The sequence below is a fragment of the Neophocaena asiaeorientalis genome, unplaced genomic scaffold (genome assembly GCF_003031525.2).
Source record: "Neophocaena asiaeorientalis asiaeorientalis breed wild unplaced genomic scaffold, Neophocaena_asiaeorientalis_V1.1 scaffold29, whole genome shotgun sequence".
Classification (NCBI taxonomy): domain Eukaryota; kingdom Metazoa; phylum Chordata; class Mammalia; order Artiodactyla; family Phocoenidae; genus Neophocaena; species Neophocaena asiaeorientalis.
Window position 1 is genome coordinate 562923 of NW_020174423.1, and position 24257 is coordinate 587179.

At 43.0% G+C, this 24257-nt stretch overlaps 1 protein-coding gene across 1 annotated transcript; it reads right to left on the bottom strand.

Moving 5' to 3' along the window:
* Positions 1–15083: 15083 nt before the first annotated feature.
* On the bottom strand, positions 15084–22829 carry ODF1 (outer dense fiber of sperm tails 1). Its single transcript, XM_024756627.1, has 2 exons — positions 22510–22829; positions 15084–15480 (listed from the first exon to the last, which is right to left on the bottom strand). Exons 1-2 carry the CDS (start codon positions 22827–22829, stop codon positions 15084–15086), a joined length of 717 nt encoding a protein of 238 aa, XP_024612395.1.
* Positions 22830–24257: the final 1428 nt, after the last annotated feature.

The following is a 24257-nucleotide window of genomic DNA, read 5'->3' on the forward strand; positions in this document are numbered from 1 at the left end:
TGGCCATTCTGACAGGTGTGAGGTCATATCTCCTTGTGATTATTTTTTAAGATTTTTTTGACGTGGACCATTTTTAAAAAGTCTTTTATTGAATTTGTTACACTATTGCTTCTGTTTATGCCCTGGCCCCTTGGCTGCGAGGCACGTGGGATCCCAGCTCTCTGACCAGGGATTGAACCCACACCTCCTGCACTGGAAGGCAAAGTCCCAACCACTGGACTGCCAGGGAACCCTCACTGTGGTTTTGATTTGCATTTCCCTGATGATTAGCAATGTTGAGCATCTTTTCATGTGCTTGTTGTCCATCTGCATTTCCTCTTTGGAAAAATGTCTATTCAGTTCTCCTGCCCATTTTTTAATCAGGTTGTTTTTTTTTTTTGATGATGAGATGCATGAGCTGTTTATATATGTTGGATATTAACCCCTTATTGGTCGTATCATTTGCAAATGTTTTCTCCCATTCAGTAGGTTGTCTTTTTGTTTTGTAGATGGTTTCCTTTGCTGTGCAGAAACTTTTTTATGTTTAATTAGGTCCCATTCGTTTATTTTTGCTTTTATTTCCTTTGCTTTAGGAGACAGATCCAAAAAAATATTGCTATGACTTATGTCAAAGAGCGTTCTGCCTATGTTTTCCTCTAGGAGTTTTATGGTTTCCAGTCTTACATTTAGGTCTTTAATCCATTTTGAGTTTATTTTTGTATATGGTGTTAGAGAATGTTCTAATTTCATTCTTTTACATGTAGCTGTTTAGTTTTTGCTGCACCACTTATTGAAGAGACTGTCTTTTCTCCATTGTATATTCTTGCCTTCTTTGTCATAGATTGTATATTCTTGCCTCCTTTGTCATAGAGTAATTGACCATAAGTGCATAGGTTTATTTCTGGGCTCTCTGTTCTGTTCCATTGATCTATGTGTCTGTTTTTGTGCCAGTACCATACTGTTTTGATTACTGTAGCTGTGTAGTATAGTGTGAAGTCAGGGAGTGTGATTTCTCCAGTTCTTTTCTTCTTTCTCAAGATTGTTGTGGCTATTTGGGATCTTTTGTGTTTCCATACAAATTTTTAAAGTATTTGTTCTCATTCTGTGAAAAATGCCATTGGTATTTTGATAGGGATTGCACTGAATCTGTAGATTGCCTTGGGTAGTATGGTCAATTTAACAGTATTAATTCTTCCAATCCATGAACATGGCATATCTTTCCATCTGTTTGTGTCATCTTCAATTTCTTTTATCAGTGTCTTACAGTTTTCCAAATACAGGTCTTTTCCCTCCTTAGGTAAATTTATTCCTAGATATCTTATTTTTTTTTGATGCAACTGTAAATGAAATTGTTTTCTTAATTTCTCTTTCTGATAGTTCATTTTTAGTGTATCAAAATGCAACAGATTTCTGTATGTTAATTTTGTATTGTGCAATTTTACCAAATTCATTGATGAATTCTAGTAGTTCTTTGGTAGTGTCTTTAAGATTTTCTTTATTGTCTGCAAACAGTGACAGTTTAACTCCTTCCTTTCCAATTTGAATTCCTTTTATCTTTTTTTTTTACATGCTTTCCTCTTGCCCTCCCTCTCAGCTCTGCTGCCTGGTGGAATCACCCTTAAGCAGAGCCTCTTCCTTTTAGCGTTCCCCACTGTTACACCAGTGACAAGGGAAAAGGCAGAGAGTGTGGGTGTCAAATCTTCTAGTGGATTTGGTGGTAGGAAGATAAGGAAATGTCTGAATTCCATTTTCCAGTGAAATATGAAATGTGGTCATTAGTTATAACTGGGCCTGTGGAGGGTGTGGCATGAACAGCAAAAACTCATGCTCCCTCATGTTCCCCTTTCATATTATACAGCTACCCAGGCAGGAACTACAGTTCCCAGACTCCCCTGCTTCCAGGTGGGACCATGTGACTAGTTCTTGCTAATTGACTATGAGTAGAAGCAATTAGTCCTAATTGGCATTTCCTGGCTAAAGAGGTTGAGAAGTAGGTACATCTTTCCCCATTTTCTCTCTCTTGCACACAAGCTGTTGTGTGGGTGCAGAGAACTCCAAAGCTCTAGGAGGGTGGAGGCCCAAGATGAAAGGCACCTGGATTCCTGAAAGCCACCTGCCCTGGACTTCTGTGCACAAGAAATAAACTTTTATTTTTCAAGCCGCTGAAAATTTGGGGTTTGATTGTTCCAACAGGTAGCATTACTCTAACTAACCCAGGTGTAGTAGGTTTGCGAAGCAGTATGAAATATGTGTCTCAGTGAGTGGGCAGTGAGGGAGCAGATGCTACCAGTGGTGCATCCCACCACCTTAAGAGCCTTGCTGGCCTGGGCAGGATACTGGACAAGGATGAACAACTCAGATGTAGCTCTGTAGACAGATATGGGCCAAGGAGGGGCAGAGCTGCACGGCAGTGGCTGCAGGTCAAAAGACTACTCCTATATGCCCCAGGACCCTGTACAACCTGTAAGAACTATTTAATAAGCAGAAACCTCAATTGAGTTGGGAGACCAGAAGGGGGAGCTCTTACACCCTGCAACAAAATAGAGCCCAACAGGAAGAAGAAAGACTCTTCTTTGCTGGCAAGGACTCAGCTAACGAAATGCCATGGACTCTGTTTACTACAGCCCTCCCACCTTCCTTTTCCTCTCTATAAAAAGCGTTCGTCTTCCCTTGCAGTACAGAAATTTCCACATGGCTCACCATGTTCGTAGACCCTGAACTACAATCCTCTGCTGATCCCAGATAAACCCATTTTTGCTGGAGAAATACCTGGCAGCCTATTTGTTTTAGGTCAACAAACCCTAAGAGGAGGGTGCCCTGAAAAATGACTGAAATTGGACTACCCGCCACACGTTCACCAAAGGAGTATAAAACGGCTGTGACTCATATTCCATAAATATGGGTGTGCCAGAAACATCACACATTTTTGCTTTCTTTAAAATCAAATTTAGTCTGCAAGCCTCCATCCTACCAAGCTGGTGGAAAGTCAGTTCCAGGCATCACTTCCCTCTCCCTAGTATTGCATTGTATCCAGAAGGCCAACATGGTGTTTCCAAGCAAGGGAAGGCCTATCATCTTTGATTCAGGATGACCAGCACAGATATCCTTAAGGGAGCACAGGGATCCTCTGCAGTCCTGCTATATTCTCTGGGCGTTTTTAAAAATAGAACCAGGTCCACTAACTACTTAGGAAGTCACTGACCTCAGGAATCTCCCTCTACCTCTTTCTGCTGCCCAGGAACCAGTCTTTCTCCCCTGACTCCTGTCCCCTGGAAAACTCATACTTCTGAAAAATAAAAGCCAGAAAGGTAGGTTAGGTATGGATGGCTTCTGTTTTCTAATCCAGCAACATAAACCTCCCTGACAGCAAAGGGTGAGGGGTCTGAAATTCAGGGAGAACCATACACAAATGAATATTTTGGTTTCAGCATCAATCTCTTAGGGCTATTTTGAGGATGAGAAGAAAGAAAGCATGTAAAGCAGCCAGCATAGAGCCTGGCGTGGAGCAATTTCTCCATCATTATTACATGTCTGTCCACCACCTTCCATGTTCCTTAATCTCACCATCACAAAAACAAGTTAAGTGAAAGTGTCAGGCAAGTCCTAGAAAAACTTTAAAATTCTCTCCAGTTAGTTACTGTCTTCACCAAATAAGAGGTGTCACCACTCAATAAATGATGTCACTGCCATAGTCCAAGCATAGATGTTGGGCTTAGTTTATAAACACTGACACAGCTGAGGATCTCTGTGGCAGCCATGAGAATGCATCACTCACCTCCCAACTGCGGGGATTCTAATCCCAGCCAATGAGGGGGTGTGACAAAGATATGAAGGTGGGGGTGTGACAAGGATATGAAGGTGGGCGTATTGCTGGGGGTGTGGCATCCTCTGAAGGTGACTTAGACTTGGGAACTCCCGGACAGCCATGCTGGTCCTTCCTCAGACTGCAGGACAATCTTAGAAGGTTTCACCCAGCCTTCGTTCCTTTCCTCTCTCCTTCACTAAGTGGCAGACCTGTATTATGCTCTGAAGCCAGGCTCTCCCAGCCTCTTCTGGCTCCCTCCCTCTTTTCTCTCACAGATGTTTCCTCTAATAAATTTCTTGTTCATTTCATCTTGTCTTGTACTTGCTTCTCAGAGGACTCAGCCTAACACGTTCTCCCCATTCAGTACATCCACTTTCTTTTCATAAGTGTATCATTTATCTAGATAACAAATATTAATTAAATGCACTTGTTATATTTAAATTATGAAATGCACTATATAAGGACAAATGTTTTAGATATAACTTAAGATTTCTTCTTACCTTAAAGTGTTAACTCTTGTTTCAACTGCCCTTTAACATTTCTTTTTGATGAATTTGGCACCTGCTACTATTTAGTCTGAGCTTTAAAATCTCAAGTGGCTGTTGAGTTCCCTCATGGCTCTTAACTCTCCCTAGAAACTCAAAACTAATTAAAAACAAAAAGTCAACGGCATTAAAAATATATATCTAATATATATAATTAAAATGTAAATAAATAATAAAATATAAATATATATTGCATATATATGCAATACAAAGACGTCCTGTGTATTTAGAAGATACAGGAAGAGAACTACCCATGATGCCATCATTCTATCACAATAGCTGCCATTTTTAGGGGCCCCGTGTCCCTACCACCACCTCCTGCTCTCTCCAGGGCCACCTCTTCTCTAGAGGGTCATCCACAGAACTGCCTGTGTTCAGCATGAGCCCCAGGTTCTCAGCCCTGGAGGCACATCAGAATCATCTCTGGAGCTTTTAAAAATGACCCAGGCCCAGGGCTTCCCTGCTGGTGCAGTGGTTAAGAATCTGCCTCCCAGTGCAGGGGACATAGGTTCGATCCCTGGTCTGGAATCTCATTAAGCTGAATCTTTCCTTCCTCCTTTTTGGAGTCTAGGCACAGAATAAAATTGATTGAATTCCTCGATGTTTATACCACTTACCATCACTAGTGCACTCAGAGTACTGCCCTTTTCAATATTTTTATTACTCTCTTTATTATTTGACCTCTTCCTCCCTGATCCCCACTCTTTTTCCCTCCTGCTAAGGGTACCCCAGGGATTTTAGATATGTTATTAAATGTGCTTGTATTCTTATAAATATATAGGGTTGTTTGGGTATATGTGTTTTTAATGTACATTTGTAGGTTGTTTCTTATCTGTTCCCCCCAATAGTATGTTTTAAGGTTCTGTCTTTATTGACATATGAATACTACCTCCTGGCTTCTCATTCCTGCACAGTGTCCCTCATACCTTACTTTCCATTCTTGTAGGGATGAACACCCACATAGCCCTGAGCTGTCCTCCAGCCCTGGCAGCTCTGCAGTGAGCATCCTTGTGTATGTGCCCTTGTGAGCCTGTGTGAGAGTTCCTCTGGCAGGAGTGTTCTAGCATCCTCAGCTGATTCTGATGCACAGCCAGGGCTGAGGACCACTGCCGCCCTTCAACAAGTTTTCTGATCTTATAAGGTTTTCCTTACACTCCTCTCGCATGGGACTGACTCCTCCCCAGCTGAAATCTGAGATATTCAGGCTATGTCTTTTACCCCATAAAAACTCTCCCTTCAGGATCTCAGAAATGCTAAAGTAGCAGTGGTGAATCACATCTTAAATGTGACCCTGTATTTGTTTCCTGTTATCGCTGTAACAAAGTACCACAATCTCAGTGACTTAAAACAACACAGATCTCTTTTCTTAAATTCTGGAGGTCAGAAGTTCTAAAATTTAGGTGTCAGCTGAACTGTGTTCCTTTTGCGTACTCTAGGGGAGAATCCATCTCCTGCCTTTTCCAGCTCCTAAGAGGCTGCCTGCATTCCATGACTGGAGGTCCTTTGGCTTGTGTCACTCCAACCTTTGCCTCTGACATCACATGTCCTACTGTGGATGGGACCCTCCTGCCTTCCTCTTCCAAGGATCCTTGTGATTACATCAGGCCCACCTGAATAATCCAGGATAATCTTTGCAGTTTAAGATCCTTAACTTAGTCACACTTGCAACTGTGAGTTTATACATTTTGTCATGTAAAGTAACATACCCATGGGTTCCAGGGATTAGGACTTGGATGTCTTGGGTGGGTGAGGAAATTATTCTGCCTACCATATGACCATTGAATTTTTAAAATTTAAATTTTATTTAGTTTCTTAAAAATAAAAAGTAACCTATGCTTTGTTTGTGTTACGAACAATGCAGAGATACATAAGGAACAAGGTGATGGCTCAGCCCACTCTTCCCTGATAACTCCTGTCCATAAACTATTAAAAATTCAACTCAGATCTTTCATCCATGTTCATCTTCACACATACATTTGTGTTGTTGTGTCGTGTGCTGGTTGTTTTACAGTACCAGGGTCATACATGTTAATCCATAACTTCTTCCTCTTAATGTACCATGGAGTCCCTCCAGATTAATCCATGGGAACCTCACTCATCATGTTTATTAAATATTCCGCAGGATGAGCAAATTGTAATCCATTCAGCTCTTACCTCATTGAGAGATATTCAGATGGTTTTCTGACTTCCACCTCTTCAAACCAATTTTCAAAATGTGTCCTTTGGTTTGTGTACACCAGTGCTCTTATTTCTGAAGGTTGCCTGAAGTGGAATATGGCTTCCAAAGATATGTGCCTTTTTTTTTTTTTTCCTGTCTGCGTTGGGTCTTCATTGCTGCGCGTGGGCTTCTAGTTGTGGTGGCTTCTCTTGTTGCGGAGCATGGGCTCTAGGCACGTGGGCTTCAGTAGTTGTGGTGCACGGGCCTAGTTGCTCCATGGCGTGTGGGATCTTCCCGGACCAGGGAATGAACCAGCATCCCCTGCATTGATAGGTGGATTCTTAACCCATGTGCCACTAGGGAAGTCCCTGATATGTGCCTTTTTAGTAGATAATGTCAGATTGTTGTCCAAAAGGTTTAGTAACTTACACTTTTACCAGCAAGAAATGAGCATGCCCTCTTAACCACAAAACCGCCTCCAGCCAGAGTAAAATAGTGTTGCTGTTTATGGTTTAAGTTAATTTGATGTGTGAAAAAGAATATGCCATTAATGTTTTAATGCACATCTCTGCAATGAACACAGGGTTCAGGGTGATTTTTTCATGTCCATTGACTACTTACATTTCCTCTTCTGCAAATTACCCTCTTGCCTATCATTTATTTTATTATTTTAAAATAAGCTTTATTTTTTTTTGCGGTACACGGGCCTCTCACTGTTGTGGCCTCTCCTGTTGCGGAGCACAGGCTCCGGACGCGCAGGCTCAGCAGCCATGGCTCACGGGCCCAGCCGCTCCGCGGCATGTGGGATCCTCCCGGACCGGGGCACGAACCCGTGTCCTCTGCATCGGCAGGCAGACTCTCAACCACTGCGCCACCAGGGAAGCCCTAAAATAACTTTATTTTTAAGAACAGTTTTAGATTTACAGAAAAATTGTGAAGACAGTGCAGAGAGTTCCCACAGAGCTGTGCTCAGTTTCTCCTACTAATAACAGCTTACATTACTTTGGTACATTTGTTACAGCCAATGGACCAATATTGATACATTATTATTAATTGAGGAGTTTCTTCAGATGTCCTTAATTTTTTTACCTAATGTCCCTTTTCTGTGCCAGGATCCCATCCAGGCACCACGTTACATTTAGTTGTTTCATCTCCTTGGGCTCCTCTTGGCTTTGATAGCTTCTCAGACACTCCTTATTTTTGACGACCTTGACAATTTTGAATAATGCTGGTCAGGCATTGTGTAGTATGTCCCTGTCTGGGACTTGAATGATCTTTTTCTCATGACTAGACTGGCGTTAGGATCCAAACTATCAACATGACTAATCACCTTGATGTTGGCCTTGAGCACCTGGCTGAGGTAGTGTTTGTCAGATTCTCCCCTGCAAAGTTATTCTTTCCCCCCTTTTTCCATACTGGACTCTTTGGAAGGAAGTTACTACGTGCAACCCACACCTAAGGAGTCGACTGTTATGCTCCTCCTTTAGGATAAAGTATCTACATAAATTATTTGGAATTCTTCTGTATGAGAGATTTGTCTGTTTCCCTCATTTAATTGTTTACTCAATCATTCATTTATATATATATATCCATTTAGATGCATGGATATTTACTTTATATTTTGGGTTATAATGCAATACTATCTTACTTATTTTCTTGTTCAAATTGTTCCAGCTTTGACCATTTCAGATGGCTCCCATGACCCTTTGACATATCCCCATCAATACAGTTTTTGTTTTTTTGAGCACATCCTTACTTTCTGGCACTTCAAGGTGCTCCAGGTTCTTCTTGTATCCTAGAATCAGCTTGCCCTATCCTAGAATCAGCCTTTTCTCCAAGGAGTCCTAGTTTCTCTTATGAGAGGATGGTATTAGAAACCAGGTCTGGGTACAGGATTGCTCATTGCTACTGGGGTGTTATTGCTTCCATGTCCTCTCAGCTGACAGAGCAAGGAAATATATGTGAACTTACCAGTATATCTATACATACCTATAAATATTTCTGTATGAACATGAATTAATTACTATATCTGCAACTCTAATCCATTACCACCAAGAGGAATAGTCTAGCCTCTTTCCCATGCTTATTTGTAAATGCCCACTCCAAGGGTGAGAAGCCTGGCTCCCTCCAACCACCAATATTTACTTAATTGTTTATTTCCAGTACACATGTATACCAGTATCAGAATTATTAACCTATACCCTGATGGGAAAAAAATTTCATCAAACAGAGTACAGTTTTATGCGCAGCTCTTTTTGCCTTTAGTCTTATGGCTCTACTCATTTCCAAAATTACCTAGGTCAGCGCCTTTCCCCCTCACCCCCTTCAGGGAGATGTTTTGTTACATTTGTAATACAGATTATGTCATCACAGTCTGCATTCAATCCTGGAGTCCCTCCTAAATGTTTTTTTTTTTTAAACGTGTATGCATTTGTTCACTATTTATGCTGTAAAGTTCTATGGATTTTGATCAATACATGGTGTCCTGTATCTACAAGGATGCTACATACAGAATAGTTTCACCACCCTAAAAGAAATTGCATGCTTCTTCTATTCAACCCTCTACCCCACTCCTACCAAATCCCTGCCAATCACTGATCATTTTACTGTCTCTATAGTTTTTCCTTTTCCAGAATCTCATGTAGTTGGAATCATGCAGTACGTAGCCTTTTCAGATTAACGTCTTTCATTTATCAATATGTATTTGAGATTCATACTTGTCTTTTCGTGACTTGATAGCCTATTATTTTTTAAAATCACAAAATAATATCCCACTGTGTGGACGTACCACAGTTTTTTTAATCCATTTTATGTTCTATTGAAGGACATCTTGACTGCTCTCAGTTTTTAGAGATTATGAATAAAGCTGCTATACATATTCTTCTTGTCTCTTTTTAAATTGTTTATCCTTTGCTTTTCAAATTGTTTACTAAGGATATAGACTTTGACAGGTCTCAACTATTTTTTTCCTAGTCTATTATATCTCCATTGACTTTATGATTTTTGCCTCACAATATTAAAAAATGTAATCGAATATATCTGTATTTTTTGTTATGGCTTCTGGCTACCCTGTCTTGCTCAAATTGTTTTTCTTCATCCCAAGGTTAAAAGCTGTTCTTCTGAATTTCTCTGCTATTACATATTAAGGAAGAGTGCCTGGGTTTAAATAAGAGATAGAAATGCTGAAGAATAACAGAGGGCATGGGGGATAGTGACTTGGGGCTGAGAAGCATTTTGTCTCTGAATTCCAAGTGGTCCATCACCTGGGCTTTCTGGGATGAGCTGTGAGTAAAGGTTTTCATGGGGTCCCTTCAGACACTAGTTCTAGGAGCAAGGAGCTTTATGGCTTGAATTTGGTGAAGTAAAACCAGACCCCAGGGTTGTTTCCTGAGCTTGTCCATCCCACCCTGTATCCCTTTGTCTGTCTGCTTCCTAGACTTAAAGGTGAGGGCCAGGTCTGGCTTGTTGATCCTTGATTCCTCAATGCCTGGCCTGATGCCTTGTGGGCAAGCAGGTAAGAGGGAAGGGAGGGAGGGAGGGAGGAAAGAAAGAGTGTGGGTTATTTTCCATTAACTCTAAAGTTCTGCATTAAGTTCTCTGTTCCGCTGTGGGCCCTGGCGGCTAACCTCATTGAACCCCTCACGGGCTCCCTCGCCTTCTGGTCGCCCACTGGGGCTGGCTAACGGGATACACTGTCAGGGAATTGGAGGTTGGGAGGAAAGGGAGGTGGGAGTATTTATTGCTCTCACTATGCACCTGCTGGGCAGTCCTGGCAGCAGTACATTCTTCTACATTCACAGCTCCTGTCCAGCAGCCCCTCTCCCAGGAGGCCAGCTTTCACCTGGACGCCACCACCTCTTCCCCTGCCTCTTGCAGGTCAGGTGGGCGAGTGGCTTCCCCTTGTGGGCAGCTGCTCTGGGCATCAATGTCTCTTACTACTTCTGGGAAGCTACGCACACCTCTGTAAATAGTTACTTCACTAAAAAGCCTTTTAAAAACCGCAGCTGAGTGTACTCTCTGTTTCCTGCCTGGACTCTGACAGGTCCTTAAAGGGAAGAAAGTAGGGAAAGAAGCAACAGGAGCCTGGAAGGATAAGGGGGCTTCTCAGAAGCACTTACACAACCCCGGGAGGAACAAGTCTTGTTATTCCCTGTACTCACCCACTGAAGCGGAAAAGGACTTAGAAAAAGGACTGTGTGAGGCTAGACGATGGCCGGCCTGAGTCACCCCAGCTGTCCCGTGGTTAGTGGCTGTCTCCTCTCTGTGCCCCTCAGTGCTTGGTTCTATCTAGATAGGAATCCTTGATAAGGTGGGATTATAATTTACTACTTTATAGGCCTGTCTCCCACCCTGGACTGAAAACTCCTCAAAGGCAAAGATTTGGGTTTTGGCCATTTCCGGATCCTGCCATTTCTCACAGGCTGTGGGGCACAGAGGAAGCCCTTGAATGGATTCACGTGAAGAAGGAATGAAGGTTTCTCCCACAAATGAACCTGTAGGCCCACCTTTCTAAAACCCACCCCCTTCTGAGGTGGCAAAACCACGTCAGAATCCCATAGCCAGGCCCTGAAGGGTAAAACGTACTTGACACTGATGATGCCGGAAGGTGACTAAGCTGCTGATTCAAGAAAACCAACTTCCTCTTCCAAGACGGTTGCCTAATCTATTGTCAAGTTGTTTCGCCCCGACACATCCTGGCCTCATGCTTGCCTGCCACCTTTGCCTGCTTCTTCAAGGGCTGCCAATTTCACTCAAACAGCTTTCTTGTTCTTGTACCCTTTTGTTCTGTTGCTGTCTCAGATATTATCCAAATGGTCCATTCTAACCCCTTCACATCTGGATCAGGAAACCCTCACCACACAAAGCCAACAGTGTGGACCACATCCTCCCATCCCCAAACCAGGATACAGTCATTTGAAACCTGGGGTGTCCCAGGAAACCTGGGATAAATACTCATATCTATAGAACCAACACTAAACCTTGATCCATTTTTAATGTAAATGGTCTTTATAACCACAAACATATGGGGGAGAAAAACAGTGAACAAAGCTTAACTGTTTTGTTGACTAATTGACTGTAGTTTTCATAGGCATGGTGACCATATTCCTGTAATTTTCTAATGCAGTGGGTTTTTTTTTAATTTTAATTTTATTGGCGTATAGTTGATTTACAATGTTTAGTTTCAGTTGTACAGCAAAGTGATTCAGTTATGCATATACATATATTCATTCTTTTTTAGGTTATTTTCTCTTATAGGTTATCACAGAATATTGAGTTCTCTGTGCTGTACAATATGTCCTTGTTGGTTATCTGTCTTTATATAGTAGTGTGTGTATATTCATCCCAAGCTCCTGATTTATCCCTCCCCTCTAATGCAGTGTCAATTTCAAACGTTCCATTAGTGGAAACATTTTTAATGCTGAATGTTATGATTCATGTTGTTGTATTGTTTTCAATAAAAGCAGTTCTTTATGTGTATAATAAAGTGTGACATTTTGTACAACACTATAAGATTTTTTTCATCTAAAATCACAGCCCAGCTCTTGGAGTCACCCCAGCCTAGGTGCCAAATAGTGAATGAAGAAGACTCTAGAAGATTCCAGCCATTTGGGTGTTCCCAAATGGAGCAAAGACAAAGCATCTCACCAAGCCCTTCCTGAATTTCTGACCTACAAATTCGTGAGTATAAAAAAATTAAAAAAAGGTTGTTTTCTGCAAAAATAAATAAGTACATCACAAACTGGAGTAAAATTCTTCTCAGGCCATTTTCCTTAGTGTATGAAAATGCAGTTGTCACTGAAGTTTTAGTAGAAGAAAAGGGGTATTTTCCCTCCAGAACCTTCCAGACTGGAAATTTCAGACCTTCTGATGCTTGGTGATCCCCATTCCACTAAGAGCAGAAGTTATTCCAGCCGCAAAGGGTCATGACCATGCCCTTGGGGGAGCTCTCTACAGTGCAAAGAGAAAGATGATCTGCTGGAAGGGGTTCTAAGTGGTGGACCAGTTGCTTCTGGAGCAGTGAGTGCTGGATTTCAGACACCCTGTCTGGCATCCTGACTCCAGGACTCTTCCTGTTACTGACACATTGTCTAAAGCACACTTAAAGCCTTTGACAATTATAGCATGGTGTTAGTCTTGCCTTCGCTGTGAGAAGTTCCTGGAAAGGTACTTCTCATTGACAACAGCTCCTGGCACTGCGCTTCGTCATAGCAGGTACTCAGTAGACAAACACTTGCCTGTGAGGATGATGAGCAGACTCAGGCAACCAGTCCACCGCAGGCCAGGCTTCCCCAAGGCGTCCTGCGAGGCAGTGAGGTCACCAGTACATTCCTTGGAAATGCCCAAGGCCCATCTGGAATGCCCCTCTGGCCTCTCCTAGCCCTTGTAAATTCAGTTTCTTTGGAACTCCCTCCTCTCCCAACCCCCGCAAACACCTCCTTGAATTTAATCTGAGGCATTTGTGAAGAGGGTATTTCTCTCCATCTCTGCTATAGAGCACAATATCTGGCATTTAAACTGATAAATCTGCTGACAGGTTGGTGAATGAATGAATTGAATCTGGACTAACAGGAGGGTGAGCAGGTGGGTAGGTGAATAAAATAATGAACTGTCACCAGGCATGCCCTGGAATGGCACCCTCCAGAGGACAGAGATTCCTACTTTTTCAAGACACCAGTGGGAGTCCATTGACTCCACAGCATGAAATTTTTTCAAAATCCATTTTTAAAATGTGTTACTTAGAAACTAGAATATTTATGAACATGTCATCAAAGTATGGCAAGACACTTATAAAGGTAACTCTACTGTTTGGTACATACAAACATTCATTTATACCTAGCTGCTAGGTAATAAATTTTTGAAATGTTCAATGTTTTTCATTCACCACCTGTATTAGCGGGCCATTACTTCCCTCAACTGAAAGCAAAATGTGTTTGCTATCACCATCAATATTCTGTAACATTGAACTTGAAGGAAGCTTTTGAGGAAAAAGGGCTTTGAGAGCTTTAAGATCCTATCCAGAGTTTCTCAACCTTACCTGTGTGATTCAGTTACCTGGGGAGACTTTTAAAAATCTCGACGTCCAGGCTGCACACCTCAGATCTATTACATTAGAATCTCTGGAGATGGGACCCAGGCATCAGTACTTTTTTTTCTTTAAAATGTTAAAAAAATTTTTTTTTCTTTTTGTGTGTGTGTGATTTAGTTTGTGTTTTTTACCTTTATAGTTTGGCATCCTTTTTTTTTTTTTTTTGCAGTGCGCGGGCCTCTCTCACTGTTGTGGCCTCTCCCGTTGCAGAGCACAGGCTCCGGACGTGCAGGCTCAGCGGCCATGGCTCACGGGCCCAGACGCTCCGCGGCATGTGGGATCTTCCCAGACCGGGGCATAAACCCGTGTCCCCTGCTTCGGCAGGCGGACTCTCAACCACTGCGCTACCAGGGAAGTAGGGCATCCATGTTTTTAAAGCTTCCCTAAGTGATTCCCATATGCAGCCAAGGCTTTAACGCACATGCAGGTGAGACTAATGAAAAAGACTTACTGTGCAAACGTGAGGGTTTTGCGTTCCCCGTAATAGTCAGATCTGTAACCAGCCGGTGTCCTCATTCTGAGCCCTCCCCATCATCCCTCTTCCTTTACACTTATTTCTGTCTTGGCGGTCACGAATTTCTCACGGGCTGTGTCCATGAGGGTCCACGTTCAGGTGAACTATGCTCTCATTTCATGACAGCTGTACTTTTCCACTCATGAACTTTGGACTGAACTTCTGTGCCTTGAAGGAATTTTAGGGTTTGAGAAAAGCAGATAGTTGAAATAAATCCTTAGGAGGTTGCAAATCACCCTGAGCCAGAGCTGGCCCTTCCCCCAAATCACAGGAATGTTGAGACACAACAGCTGTGTGGCCACCCCACCATCTGTCAGTGAACATGCTCCCCCCATACTTTTGTACTCTCATCGTTGCCCCAGTCAAAACTCCATCCACATTTCTCTCCAGTGCTCCCTACCGGAGTAGCTTTGAAAAAGCGCTTGCCTTGTGCAGGGGGCGCGGGTTTGTGCCCCAGTCCGGGAGGGTTCCACGTGCCGCGGAGCGGCAGGGCCCGTGAGCCATGGCCGCTGAGCCTGCGCGTCCGGAACCTGTGCTCCACAATGGGAGAGGCCACAACAGTGAGAGGCCCGCGTACCGCAAAAAAAAAAAAAAGTGCTTGCCTTCAGCCCTAACTAGTCTTGGTTTCTGCTTTGACTGTTTCATTTCTGGACAAGGTCATGTCACAAAATCATCTGGAAAAACAGTGTCTGGGGATGCCCACCCCAAAAGTATCTTTTCCTGGGATTTGGCGGTAGTGGGGTATAAAGTAGCACACAGGAGGGCAGATCTTACCATTCATCTCCGTTCCCATCTGTTTATCCTTCCGTTGCCCACTAACCTGGCGGGGCTCTGTGGTGGGTTGAACCAAAATACTCTCACACACCAGTGGATTGCAGTTATGTATTCAGTTTTCTATGTTCCTGAATAACACGGGCCATGGGAAGGGGGAGAGAAACGCTGAAAGAGCTGCTGGGCTGGATACCTGACTCTACTAAGTCCTGGGTTCCTACACTTTACAAAATCATCTTCCTACAGGCAAACCGGCTCCCACAGGGATAGCATGGGTTGCAGGGGTCACAGGGGTTGCAGGGATCACAGGGGTTGCAGGGAGACATGCAAGGGTAGCAGGGAGACTCGATCTTGACGCAACTGCCGAGCCCGTAGGAGTACGTCACGTCCTTCTCATCTACACACGGGGGCAAGCTGAACTCTTTGCAGATGTTCATGTAGCTGTACTTTTTCGATCCCAGGCCGTCATATCTGTTCTCGCGCTCAGCTGACACACACACCTTTCCGTCCTTCACTCGCACCTTGACTTGATCGGGTTCAAAGCCGCACACGTTCACTGTTCCTAAAATGTTACTGCTACAGCAAGAGGAGGCTAGAATTCTATTTGTTGTTCTTCTCAATCTGGAATTTAGGAAAAAGAAAGGGTGGGAGGAAGAAGCTCAGACCATGGAACTCAGACACAGCTTAACAAGCAATATTTTTACCTCTTTTTTTAAAAAAAATAAACAGCAAAAGTAATAAACACTAGTCATTGTGAAAAGTCAAACTTTACAGAAGCGTGTAGAAGTAAAAAATGAGAGTCCTCCCATGTAAATCACACTCCCTCACAGGTAAACCCCTGTTAACAACAGATGGGTGCTTGGCCTTCCAGATCTTTCTCTTGTATTTATTTTTAATTTTCTTCTTTTTCTTTTTCCTTCAAGTTTTATTGAGATATAAGTGACATACAGCACCGTGTGAATTTGAGGTGTACAGAATAATGATTTGACAACATACATCATGAAATGACTATCACGATAAGTTTAGTGAACATCCATCATCTCATATAGATACAAAATTAAATAGAAAAAATTATTTTTTTCTTTGTGATGAGAACTCAGGATTTACTCTTTACTTTCATATATAACCTACAGCACTGTTACTTAATCATGTTGTATATTATATCCCTAGTACTTATTTATCCTGTAACTGGAAGTTTGTACCTTTTGACCACCTTTATCCAATCCCCCCCACCCCATCCCACTGCTCTGATAACCACAAATCTCATCTCTTTTTCTATGAGTTTGTTTGGTTGGTGGGTTGGGTTTTTCTGAAGTACAATTGATCTATAATACTATGTTAGTTCCTGGTGCACAACATAGTGATTTGACCTTTCTATGCATTACAAAATGATCACCACATTCTCTTGCATTTAAATCTCAGCTCCTTCTCTTATTAGTTATGGAACTTTGGGCAGGCTCCTTAAACCTCTCTGTGCCTCAGTTTCCTCATCTGTAAAGTTGGGACAATAATAGTAACCCATTTCTAGGGGTTTCATGAGACTTAAATTAGTTAATGAATAAAAAGAATCTATACTAGTGCTTGCCACGTAGTTAGGATGCTAGGCTTTTGTCTGTTGTGTGTTTTTTCTTTTTCTTTCTTTCTTTTTTTTTTCCCCACAGTGTGCTGTGGAAAGTGCTAAGCCATTAGAGGCACTGTTTCATTTGACCCTCACAAGAACCCTGTCATGCAGGTGTAATTGTCACCATTTTGTAGATGGGGAGTTGGTGAAGGTGGTGAATGGCAGAGCCTAGATTCAAATCCAGGCTTGTTTAATGCCTAGGTCATGATTTTAACCATCAGTCAGACTGAGCTCTTGGCATGAGGACCTCATCAGCCTGGCATCAGCCCTGCATGCTCTGGCCCTGCTCAGGGACCACTTTCTTTCTAATTGCCTGATCCTTCCAAAGACAACCTAATGCTCTGAAATGCTCTTCTTTTTATCCCTTAACATTTTTTTTAAAAATCTGTGTTCTAAGACTCACTCCTGGCAAATCTTTTGGCCTCCAAAGGAAGGTATTGGCATGTATGCTTTCTAGAAGCTCTTCTGGTTTGAGGAGTCTCGACTGTGATTGGGTGATTGGTTAGAGATACATTTTTAATTCTTACTTTTTTTGCTGAATTTTTTAATACACTTACTTCTTTTTGTTACTTAAGTTATACAAGTTCATTGTAAAAAACTCAGAAAATACAGATAAGCAAAAAGAGGGAATATTTTTTTAACATACCCATAAGCCCTGTTGTCTTCTACAGGAGATGGATCTGGGAGCCAGATCTACAAGCCAAAGCTGGCTCCCAGATCTATCTCCTCCTCTTACAATATGAGTCTTGAAGTATAAGTTTGTTGTTTTTGTTTTTGCTTAGATTCCCCCTCTTCCTCTATTCGTATCACTCCAGCCCCATCCCCACTGCAGCAGCTGAACAGGGGTCTCACAAATGTGGGTCTTCAGGAAATTGCCCCAAAGTCTTGGCTAGACAAGGTTTCTTCTTCCTTTTGCTTCTAGGCCAGGGGTTATCAGTGGGGATGTGCGGGTTTAGGAGAAATTGCAGGAGCCTCATTTTACTCAACAGATTTAACTCTGAAGTTGCAACCTGACTCCTGCCTGGCAAAGTACCTGTCACCCCACATGCGATTTTCCTTGGTTCTGTGGGGTTCTGGGCAAAGAGAGATGGCCTGCTCTACTAGTTATCACCAGGGAGGAACTTAGTCATAGTAAACAGAGGCAAGTCAGCCTCTTTGGTGGGTGGCAGAAGGCTCTTCGGAATGCTAGGGAAAAGCAAGTGGGCGGTGCCATCTGTCTGCCACTCTGGGCTGTCACCTCTTCTCTCAGCTGAAGCTGAATTTCACCTGAATGTATGACCAAGCTCCTGAATGCGATACTGCCCACAGCAAAGGTGAGGGATATCGCCAGCCATCTTCACAAAGGTATGAATCAGGTTCAGCCAGCTGACGAATAAAGTAATGAGGATGATGAGAATGCCTCTCTCTACTCTGAACCAAAGGGAGGCTGGCCTTCCTCTAGTTTCCTTGGAGTACTTTACTTTTTCTCCTAATTTAGACCCCTCCAAAGACCCATTAAGCTCAATTGTTCCTTTCCAACGCATCTTTCCCTCTCTCTTCTTTCTTCTCCTTCTTCCCATTTCCTGCCTTGTCTCTCTCCTCCTGACTTTTGGTTGATACTGAATAAGGGTATCATAGTGGAGCAGAAAGGAGCAGAGTGGCACGACACAGGTGCATCTGAACACCTGCGGGTCTTGTTCAATTACAGGCGTCTGGGCCCCACCCCCAGACTTTCTGATTCAGCCAGTCTCGGGAGGAGCCAAGAATTTGCATTTCTAACAAGTTCCAGGTGATGCTGGCTGCTGGTCCTGGTCGGAAGATCACTCAGGACCACTACTAACCAGGTGATTAAGCACAGGGATTCCAGAGTCAGGCAAACCTGGCTTCAGGTCCCAGCTGTCCCATTTCCTGATGATCACGAACATTGCCCTGACTCTGGTTCATCATCTATAAGATGGCCACGGTGTTACAAGGATTAAATGAAGGTGAAGTGTTAGGCACTTGGTTTTCACTCAATAAAGGGTAAATTTCTTTAACAGGCTGTACCAGGCTCCGCTTTACACAGACTTCCCTGAAATTCAAGGCTTTAAGCGACCAGGCCCTGAGTCCTGTGTCATTAAACACTAAGGTCAAATAATGGACATGCATTTGGCCTGGATGGGCAGCAACTCCTACTCTTGCCACCCTGAGACCTCTGCATACAAAGAGATTGTGATGAGAGGGGACCAAGGGGCCCAACTCGCTTCCAGCTCTGCAGGGACACAGAGGGAAACAGCTGAACTCTCCTCTCAGCGGGAAAGCCAACCAGCCACCAGCCATAAAGTAAGTAAAGCCATAAAGCCCCAGAGTTCCTCTCTGCCAGCTCCCAAGGTGTGACTATGCCCTGATCTTTGGGTCAAAGGATGGGGGATGGAAAGATTCCCTGAGGGCTTAAGACCCAGGAAGGCTAAACCACAAAGAATGCAACCCTGAGGGCTAACAGTCACCAGCCTCCCCCAGTGAGAGTGATTCAGTGAAAACTTCATACTCAGAGCGTGAGGGGTAAACAAGAAACCAGAGGGCAGGTTTTTGAAGTTTTCAGAAGATGGTACCCTTTGTGGGGGGCTTTTCAAGGGAACTTCTTGAGCCACAGGCTACTCACGGATACTTGGATGAGCAGATGGAAGCACAGTCTCAGGATGAGTTTCCAAGCACCAGCAAAGGGCACAGGGCTGAGCCCAGTGCATTCCTAGGTGCAGCTGCAAATCAAGGTTCATGTGCCCGCAAGGACTAAAGCCAGGTGTCAGAGCCACTCTGCCATGGGGTAATTAGATAATAAACTCATAACGGCAGGATTGAGGAGGGGCTGACTTTGCTTCTGGCACTTGAGTACAGAAGACAGGAAGCCCACGAAGTGTGGAGGTGAGTCAGGTGCAAACTTACAGCAGGCTGGTTGCATGGCTTCTTTTTTTTTTTTTAACATCTTTATTGGGGTATAATTGCTTTACAATGGTGTGTTAGTTTCTGCTTTATAACAAAGTGAATCAGTTATACATATACATATGTTCCCATATCTCTTCCCTTTTGCGGCTCCCTCCCTCCCACCCTCCCTATCCCACCCCTCCAGGGCTTCTAGCTGATCTCTCTGTGCTATGCTGCTGCTTCCCACTAGCTATCTACCTTCTTACAAAGGAAACCAAATTCAGTCACTCCAGTCTCTCTCAATCAAAAGGAAGGAAGAGTCGGAAAAGGTGAGTGCTTGGGGTGCAAAAGGAAATTTGGGGAGGAAAAAAGAATATCAAAGAAGCTAAAGAAATGAAAGGACTTACTTGGGTTTCTACTAATGAAGATATGGCCAAGGTATCTTTTGAAGCAACTGCTCAGTAAACAATGAAAAGGAATTGGACCTTCTGTACCCAGTCCAAAAATGCACCACACGCGCGCGTGCATCAATCAAATAACACACACTCAGGAAGGCTCAAATGACTCTTGGGGGGAATTATATGGTTATTCAAAACTTCTTGCCCATTATTAAAGGAGCACCCAGAGACAGAGCACATAGACTCTCACACAGAAAGACAATTCCAGTGGGGTCATGGCAGCTATAGACCAGGGAATCTTACTTCCCCACTGGGCAAAGAATCTTCTGGATAACACAGCCTGGCATCTGAAAGCACATGTCACAACCTAACCAAACTGCTATCTTTCTCTTTAAGGGGTAAAAGGTCATGTGAATACGATTTCTCCATTCTAAAAGCCTTGGACAAAGTTTCACACCAAAGATTGTTTTTTAAAAAATTGAATCAACATGATTTTTTGGATCTATTTAGTCATGGACTGGGAGCTGAGAGAGAAGAAAAAAGAAGCATTTCACTGAAAAAAATATTAATGTAGGAGTCCTCTGGGATTGGAGCTGGATCAGGGTTTAACATTTTCATCCATATTCAGAAAATTGAATATTTAGGTTTGCAGGTAGTACTAAGCTTTTCAGGTTAGTGAAATGTCAAGCTGTCAGAAATAGAGCATAGGAGTGTTTCCCAAGGTGGTATGAATAAGAAGAAAAGTGGCTGGGGAGAGATGCAAAAGGGCAAGCCTGAGGTCATTTCTGAAATGGACCCTGGATTATCAGTTCAGAGATCCAGGAAGACCACAGCAGCTTCATATACTGCCACAAGCAACAGAAAAAAAAATTGGCAAAAAATCCAAGCATTGTCAGGAAAAGTGTGACAAACCAGAGAAAACATTACCTCTTGTAAAAACCACACTGCCAAGAATTAAGCCTGAAGTTGTGTCCACTGCAGATCATTGAGACTCCCAGAGTAGGCAGAGGGCGCCCAGGTGGTAAAGAACTCACCTGGAGAGTCTGGAGAATAGGGACAGCCAGGAGACAAAGGCTGAGCAGACTTGGATCAAGGGTATTCGAGTATTCAGAGTCACAGGGAAGTGGACACACCTGCTCACAAGTAACCCTTCATTTAGACCAAGTACTTAAAAAAGAACCCCTGACTCACACTGCATGAAATTTATATAACTTGATACTCTAAGGAGTAAAAATTAAAACTGGTTCAAATTGAGTGTAGATGAGTTTATTGCCAATAGTTCCCTCTTAGACTATTGAGGGAGGCCCATTCCTGACCTTTGGTGATTGATGACCTGGACAATAATTGCCCTACTGCCGTTTCCAGGGAAACAACACTGTCACAGTTGTCAAGGGCCTCATTCTCTCTCTCTCTCTCTCCATCCATCCATCCATCATCTACTTTCTATCTATCATCTATCTGTCTATCTAATCTATTTATCTGTCATCTAATCTATTAATCTATCATTGGGGTAGGAAGGATATTGTTTAAGGGCACAAACTGGCAGTGAGTAGTAAGTCGTGGAGCTCTAATGCATGATATAGTGAATATAGCCAACAAATATTATATTACAATCATTAAAGTGGTTAAGAGACTAGAACTTAATTATTCCAACCACTAAAAAGAAATGATAATTATGTAACACAATAGAGGTTCTAATTATCGCTACAATGGTAATCGTATTACAATATATAAATGTATCAAATTAACATTGCACACCTTAAATTTACACAATGTTATGTATCACATAGATTTCAATACAAAAGATCATCTATTTGTGTCCTTTTAAAAAATAGTAGCATATTTAGTTTTTCTGCACCTTGCTTTTTTCACTTAATATGACAATACTTAAAATGCTTCATCAGTCCTTTTTACATTTACATATCATCCCAACGTATGGATGTACCATAATTTATTTAACCAGGGGACAGTGTTTTCAACCATTTTTTTTCATCATAGTAACAGACTAAATGGCATATGTAGACAGAAAAAGAAAGCTTTCTCAGGCAAAAAATAAAATGTGATCAAACCTCCAAAATTTTAAAGTGCATTTAAAATTATCCAATTCTATTAAAACCTTTTCAACTCTATTCTGAAAACTGCAGCTCTCAGTTCTGTAGTTTATTTGCACAATCTTTGCTACAGTTGAAGGGGGAGGCAGACAATAAACCCAATTCCAGATGAATTTTAAGTCATCAAGAGTTGGGGAGTAGGAGAAAGGATTTCCTACAAAACCATATAAATGCCTCTATTGTTCAATTTGCTCCCTTGCTCTTAAAGCCTCTGGCAAACATTAAGGATTTGATCAATTATTATTACTTCTCCCAAAGTCATTTCTGTAAGCCGAAATATACTCAAATCACTTTACTCATAACCAGAAAAAATGTTTATTTTGCTGCTTCCAATAGCTTTTTAATGACACCCCCTGTTTCTTTCTCTCATTAAAGCCACATTATTTATCATGTTGGCACTCCTGCTACAAGCCGAAAACAACCTTGCCAATCGACATCATTACACTGTCTTTTGAGAATCTTACAATTCCCATCATGGACCCATTTACTCTTCTTTTTTTAAATATTTGTTAAGTCACCAGAGTCATTATCTTGAACCCATTTCATCTTTGCTCAAGTATCGATTGTCACACTTTCCCCCCCTTTTTCCAACTTAGGAAGCTAATATACCAACTGTAAAAATCTTAGGAAGTTTTCTTACTTGGCAAGCTCTCTCTTTTCGTCTTCTATGGCTCTAATGGCTTTCCTCTCCAAACTTCTGAGAGACGGGCGAAGACAGTAAAGCTTGGCATCACACAGGCAACATGGGTAGAGATCACATAGGCCGCAGGACTGTGATCGCTTTGAATAGCACAGGCAGTACGGGTACGGGTGCAAGTCACAGCAGCAATATGGGTGCATGTATAAGTCACATAGGCATCGTGTGCTGAGTTCGTCAATGCATTTCAACTGCCTTAGTTCTCTGTCCACCTTCTTTATGTCCCTTCTAACACTGTCCAGAAGACAACTCAGTGCAGCCATTACAGTCACACCTTATTGTTCTGTGAGTACCTTTGAGAAATGGCACTCGGGGGAGAAAAATTCTTCTAAGCTCTTCTCAGAAGCTTCTTTTAAAAAGAAATGAGGCACACATGATTCACTTACTTTAAAGCTTGGGTTCTATGACCTCACCACCCTCTAAGTATGTCATAGTCTTTTGGTTACCATGAGAACTGTGCACAGTCATGGTCTCCAGAGACCCTCCTTGGAGTTCCAAAGCTGCTCTCAGAACCATATAAGATTTCATTCACCTTGAGTTGGGATGGGCCCCCCAAGTAATCACAGCTCTTTGGGGTTTATTGGGCTAAATTGAAATGTTCTTGACTTGTGTGTGTCCTGTGGACTAGCCACAACTATGAAGATCTTGGTGGTGGGGCTGGGCGGATGGAAGGAGCTGCCTGGCCCCTTGCTTTATGCCCTTCTCGCTCTAGCCTTGACATCTAGCCTTGCCCCTATACCACAGGATTCATTCTGTCCCCTTTTCCCTTTATAGGTGGAATGTAAAGAGCTCTCCCATGGTTCTCCTTACCAAGCCATCCTCAAGTCAGCCTTTGTCCTTGACCTTCTGAGCCCCAAGTCTCTGAGTCCTGCCCATTCTTTATAAGCTGGCATCCTGGCTGTCCTGGAGCCTCAGTTCTCCAGTGATTGGGGTCCTGCTCTTAAGCTGTCATCTCTCAGTGCTCAGGGTCCTGTCCTCAATCACCACCTCCCAGCAACTACACCTCTGGTCTTATGTCCAAGCTGCCAGATGACTTATTCCCAAGTGCTTCCCAAGTGTTGGTCCTTGATACTCATAGCCAACTGCCTGAAGTTGCTTGAAGCCAAATGTCTGAAAGCCCTGCTTGGGCCAGTTTTCTGTGCTCTCAGCTGGATCAACACACTGGACCTGGGGCTCAGCCTCAGCCTTGGCTCGGGTACTTTGCTCCTCTGGGCCTTTCCCGTCAAACTGCTCTCTGCCTCTCGAATCCCCTTCTAGTGGACTAAGGCATAGGGTACTTGAGGAGAAGTGGTTGGGTGTGACACTGGAGAGGGAGACAAGGGCCAGGTTTAAAGGGACTTGTGGCCTGCTAAAGAGTTTTAACTTTATTTTGAGCACAATGAAGGATCACTGGTTTTCGTTTCTGATGAGAGAAGTTGAAAGGTAGTCCAGCAGCCACATGGAAGGTGCAGTTCAAGGGGAAAACAGTAGCAGTGTCTTCTGCTGGAAGGCAAGAGACAGCCAAATTCTGGACTGGGGACCATAGTCATAGGAGTGGCAAGAAGGAAACCAATGGGCTCTCCTCCCCGCCACATCCACTCAGGCCCCACCCAATCCACTCCCCATGTTTTAGCTGGAGTGAACTTGATATATAAATCTGCTACCCCTCAACCCTACTCCCCCCGCAAAGTCTTCAGAGTCTTTTCTCTCCT

Excerpts from the sequence above, each read along its gene's own strand:
- ODF1 (XM_024756627.1), bottom strand. The coding sequence starts at position 22,829 with ATGGCTGCACTGAGTTGTCTTCTGGACAGTGTTAGAAGGGACATAAAG. Across the intron at positions 15,481-22,509 it reads GAAAAGAGAGAGCTTGCCAA|ATTGAGAAGAACAACAAATA; the intron begins GTAAGAAAACTT and ends CCTAAATTCCAG.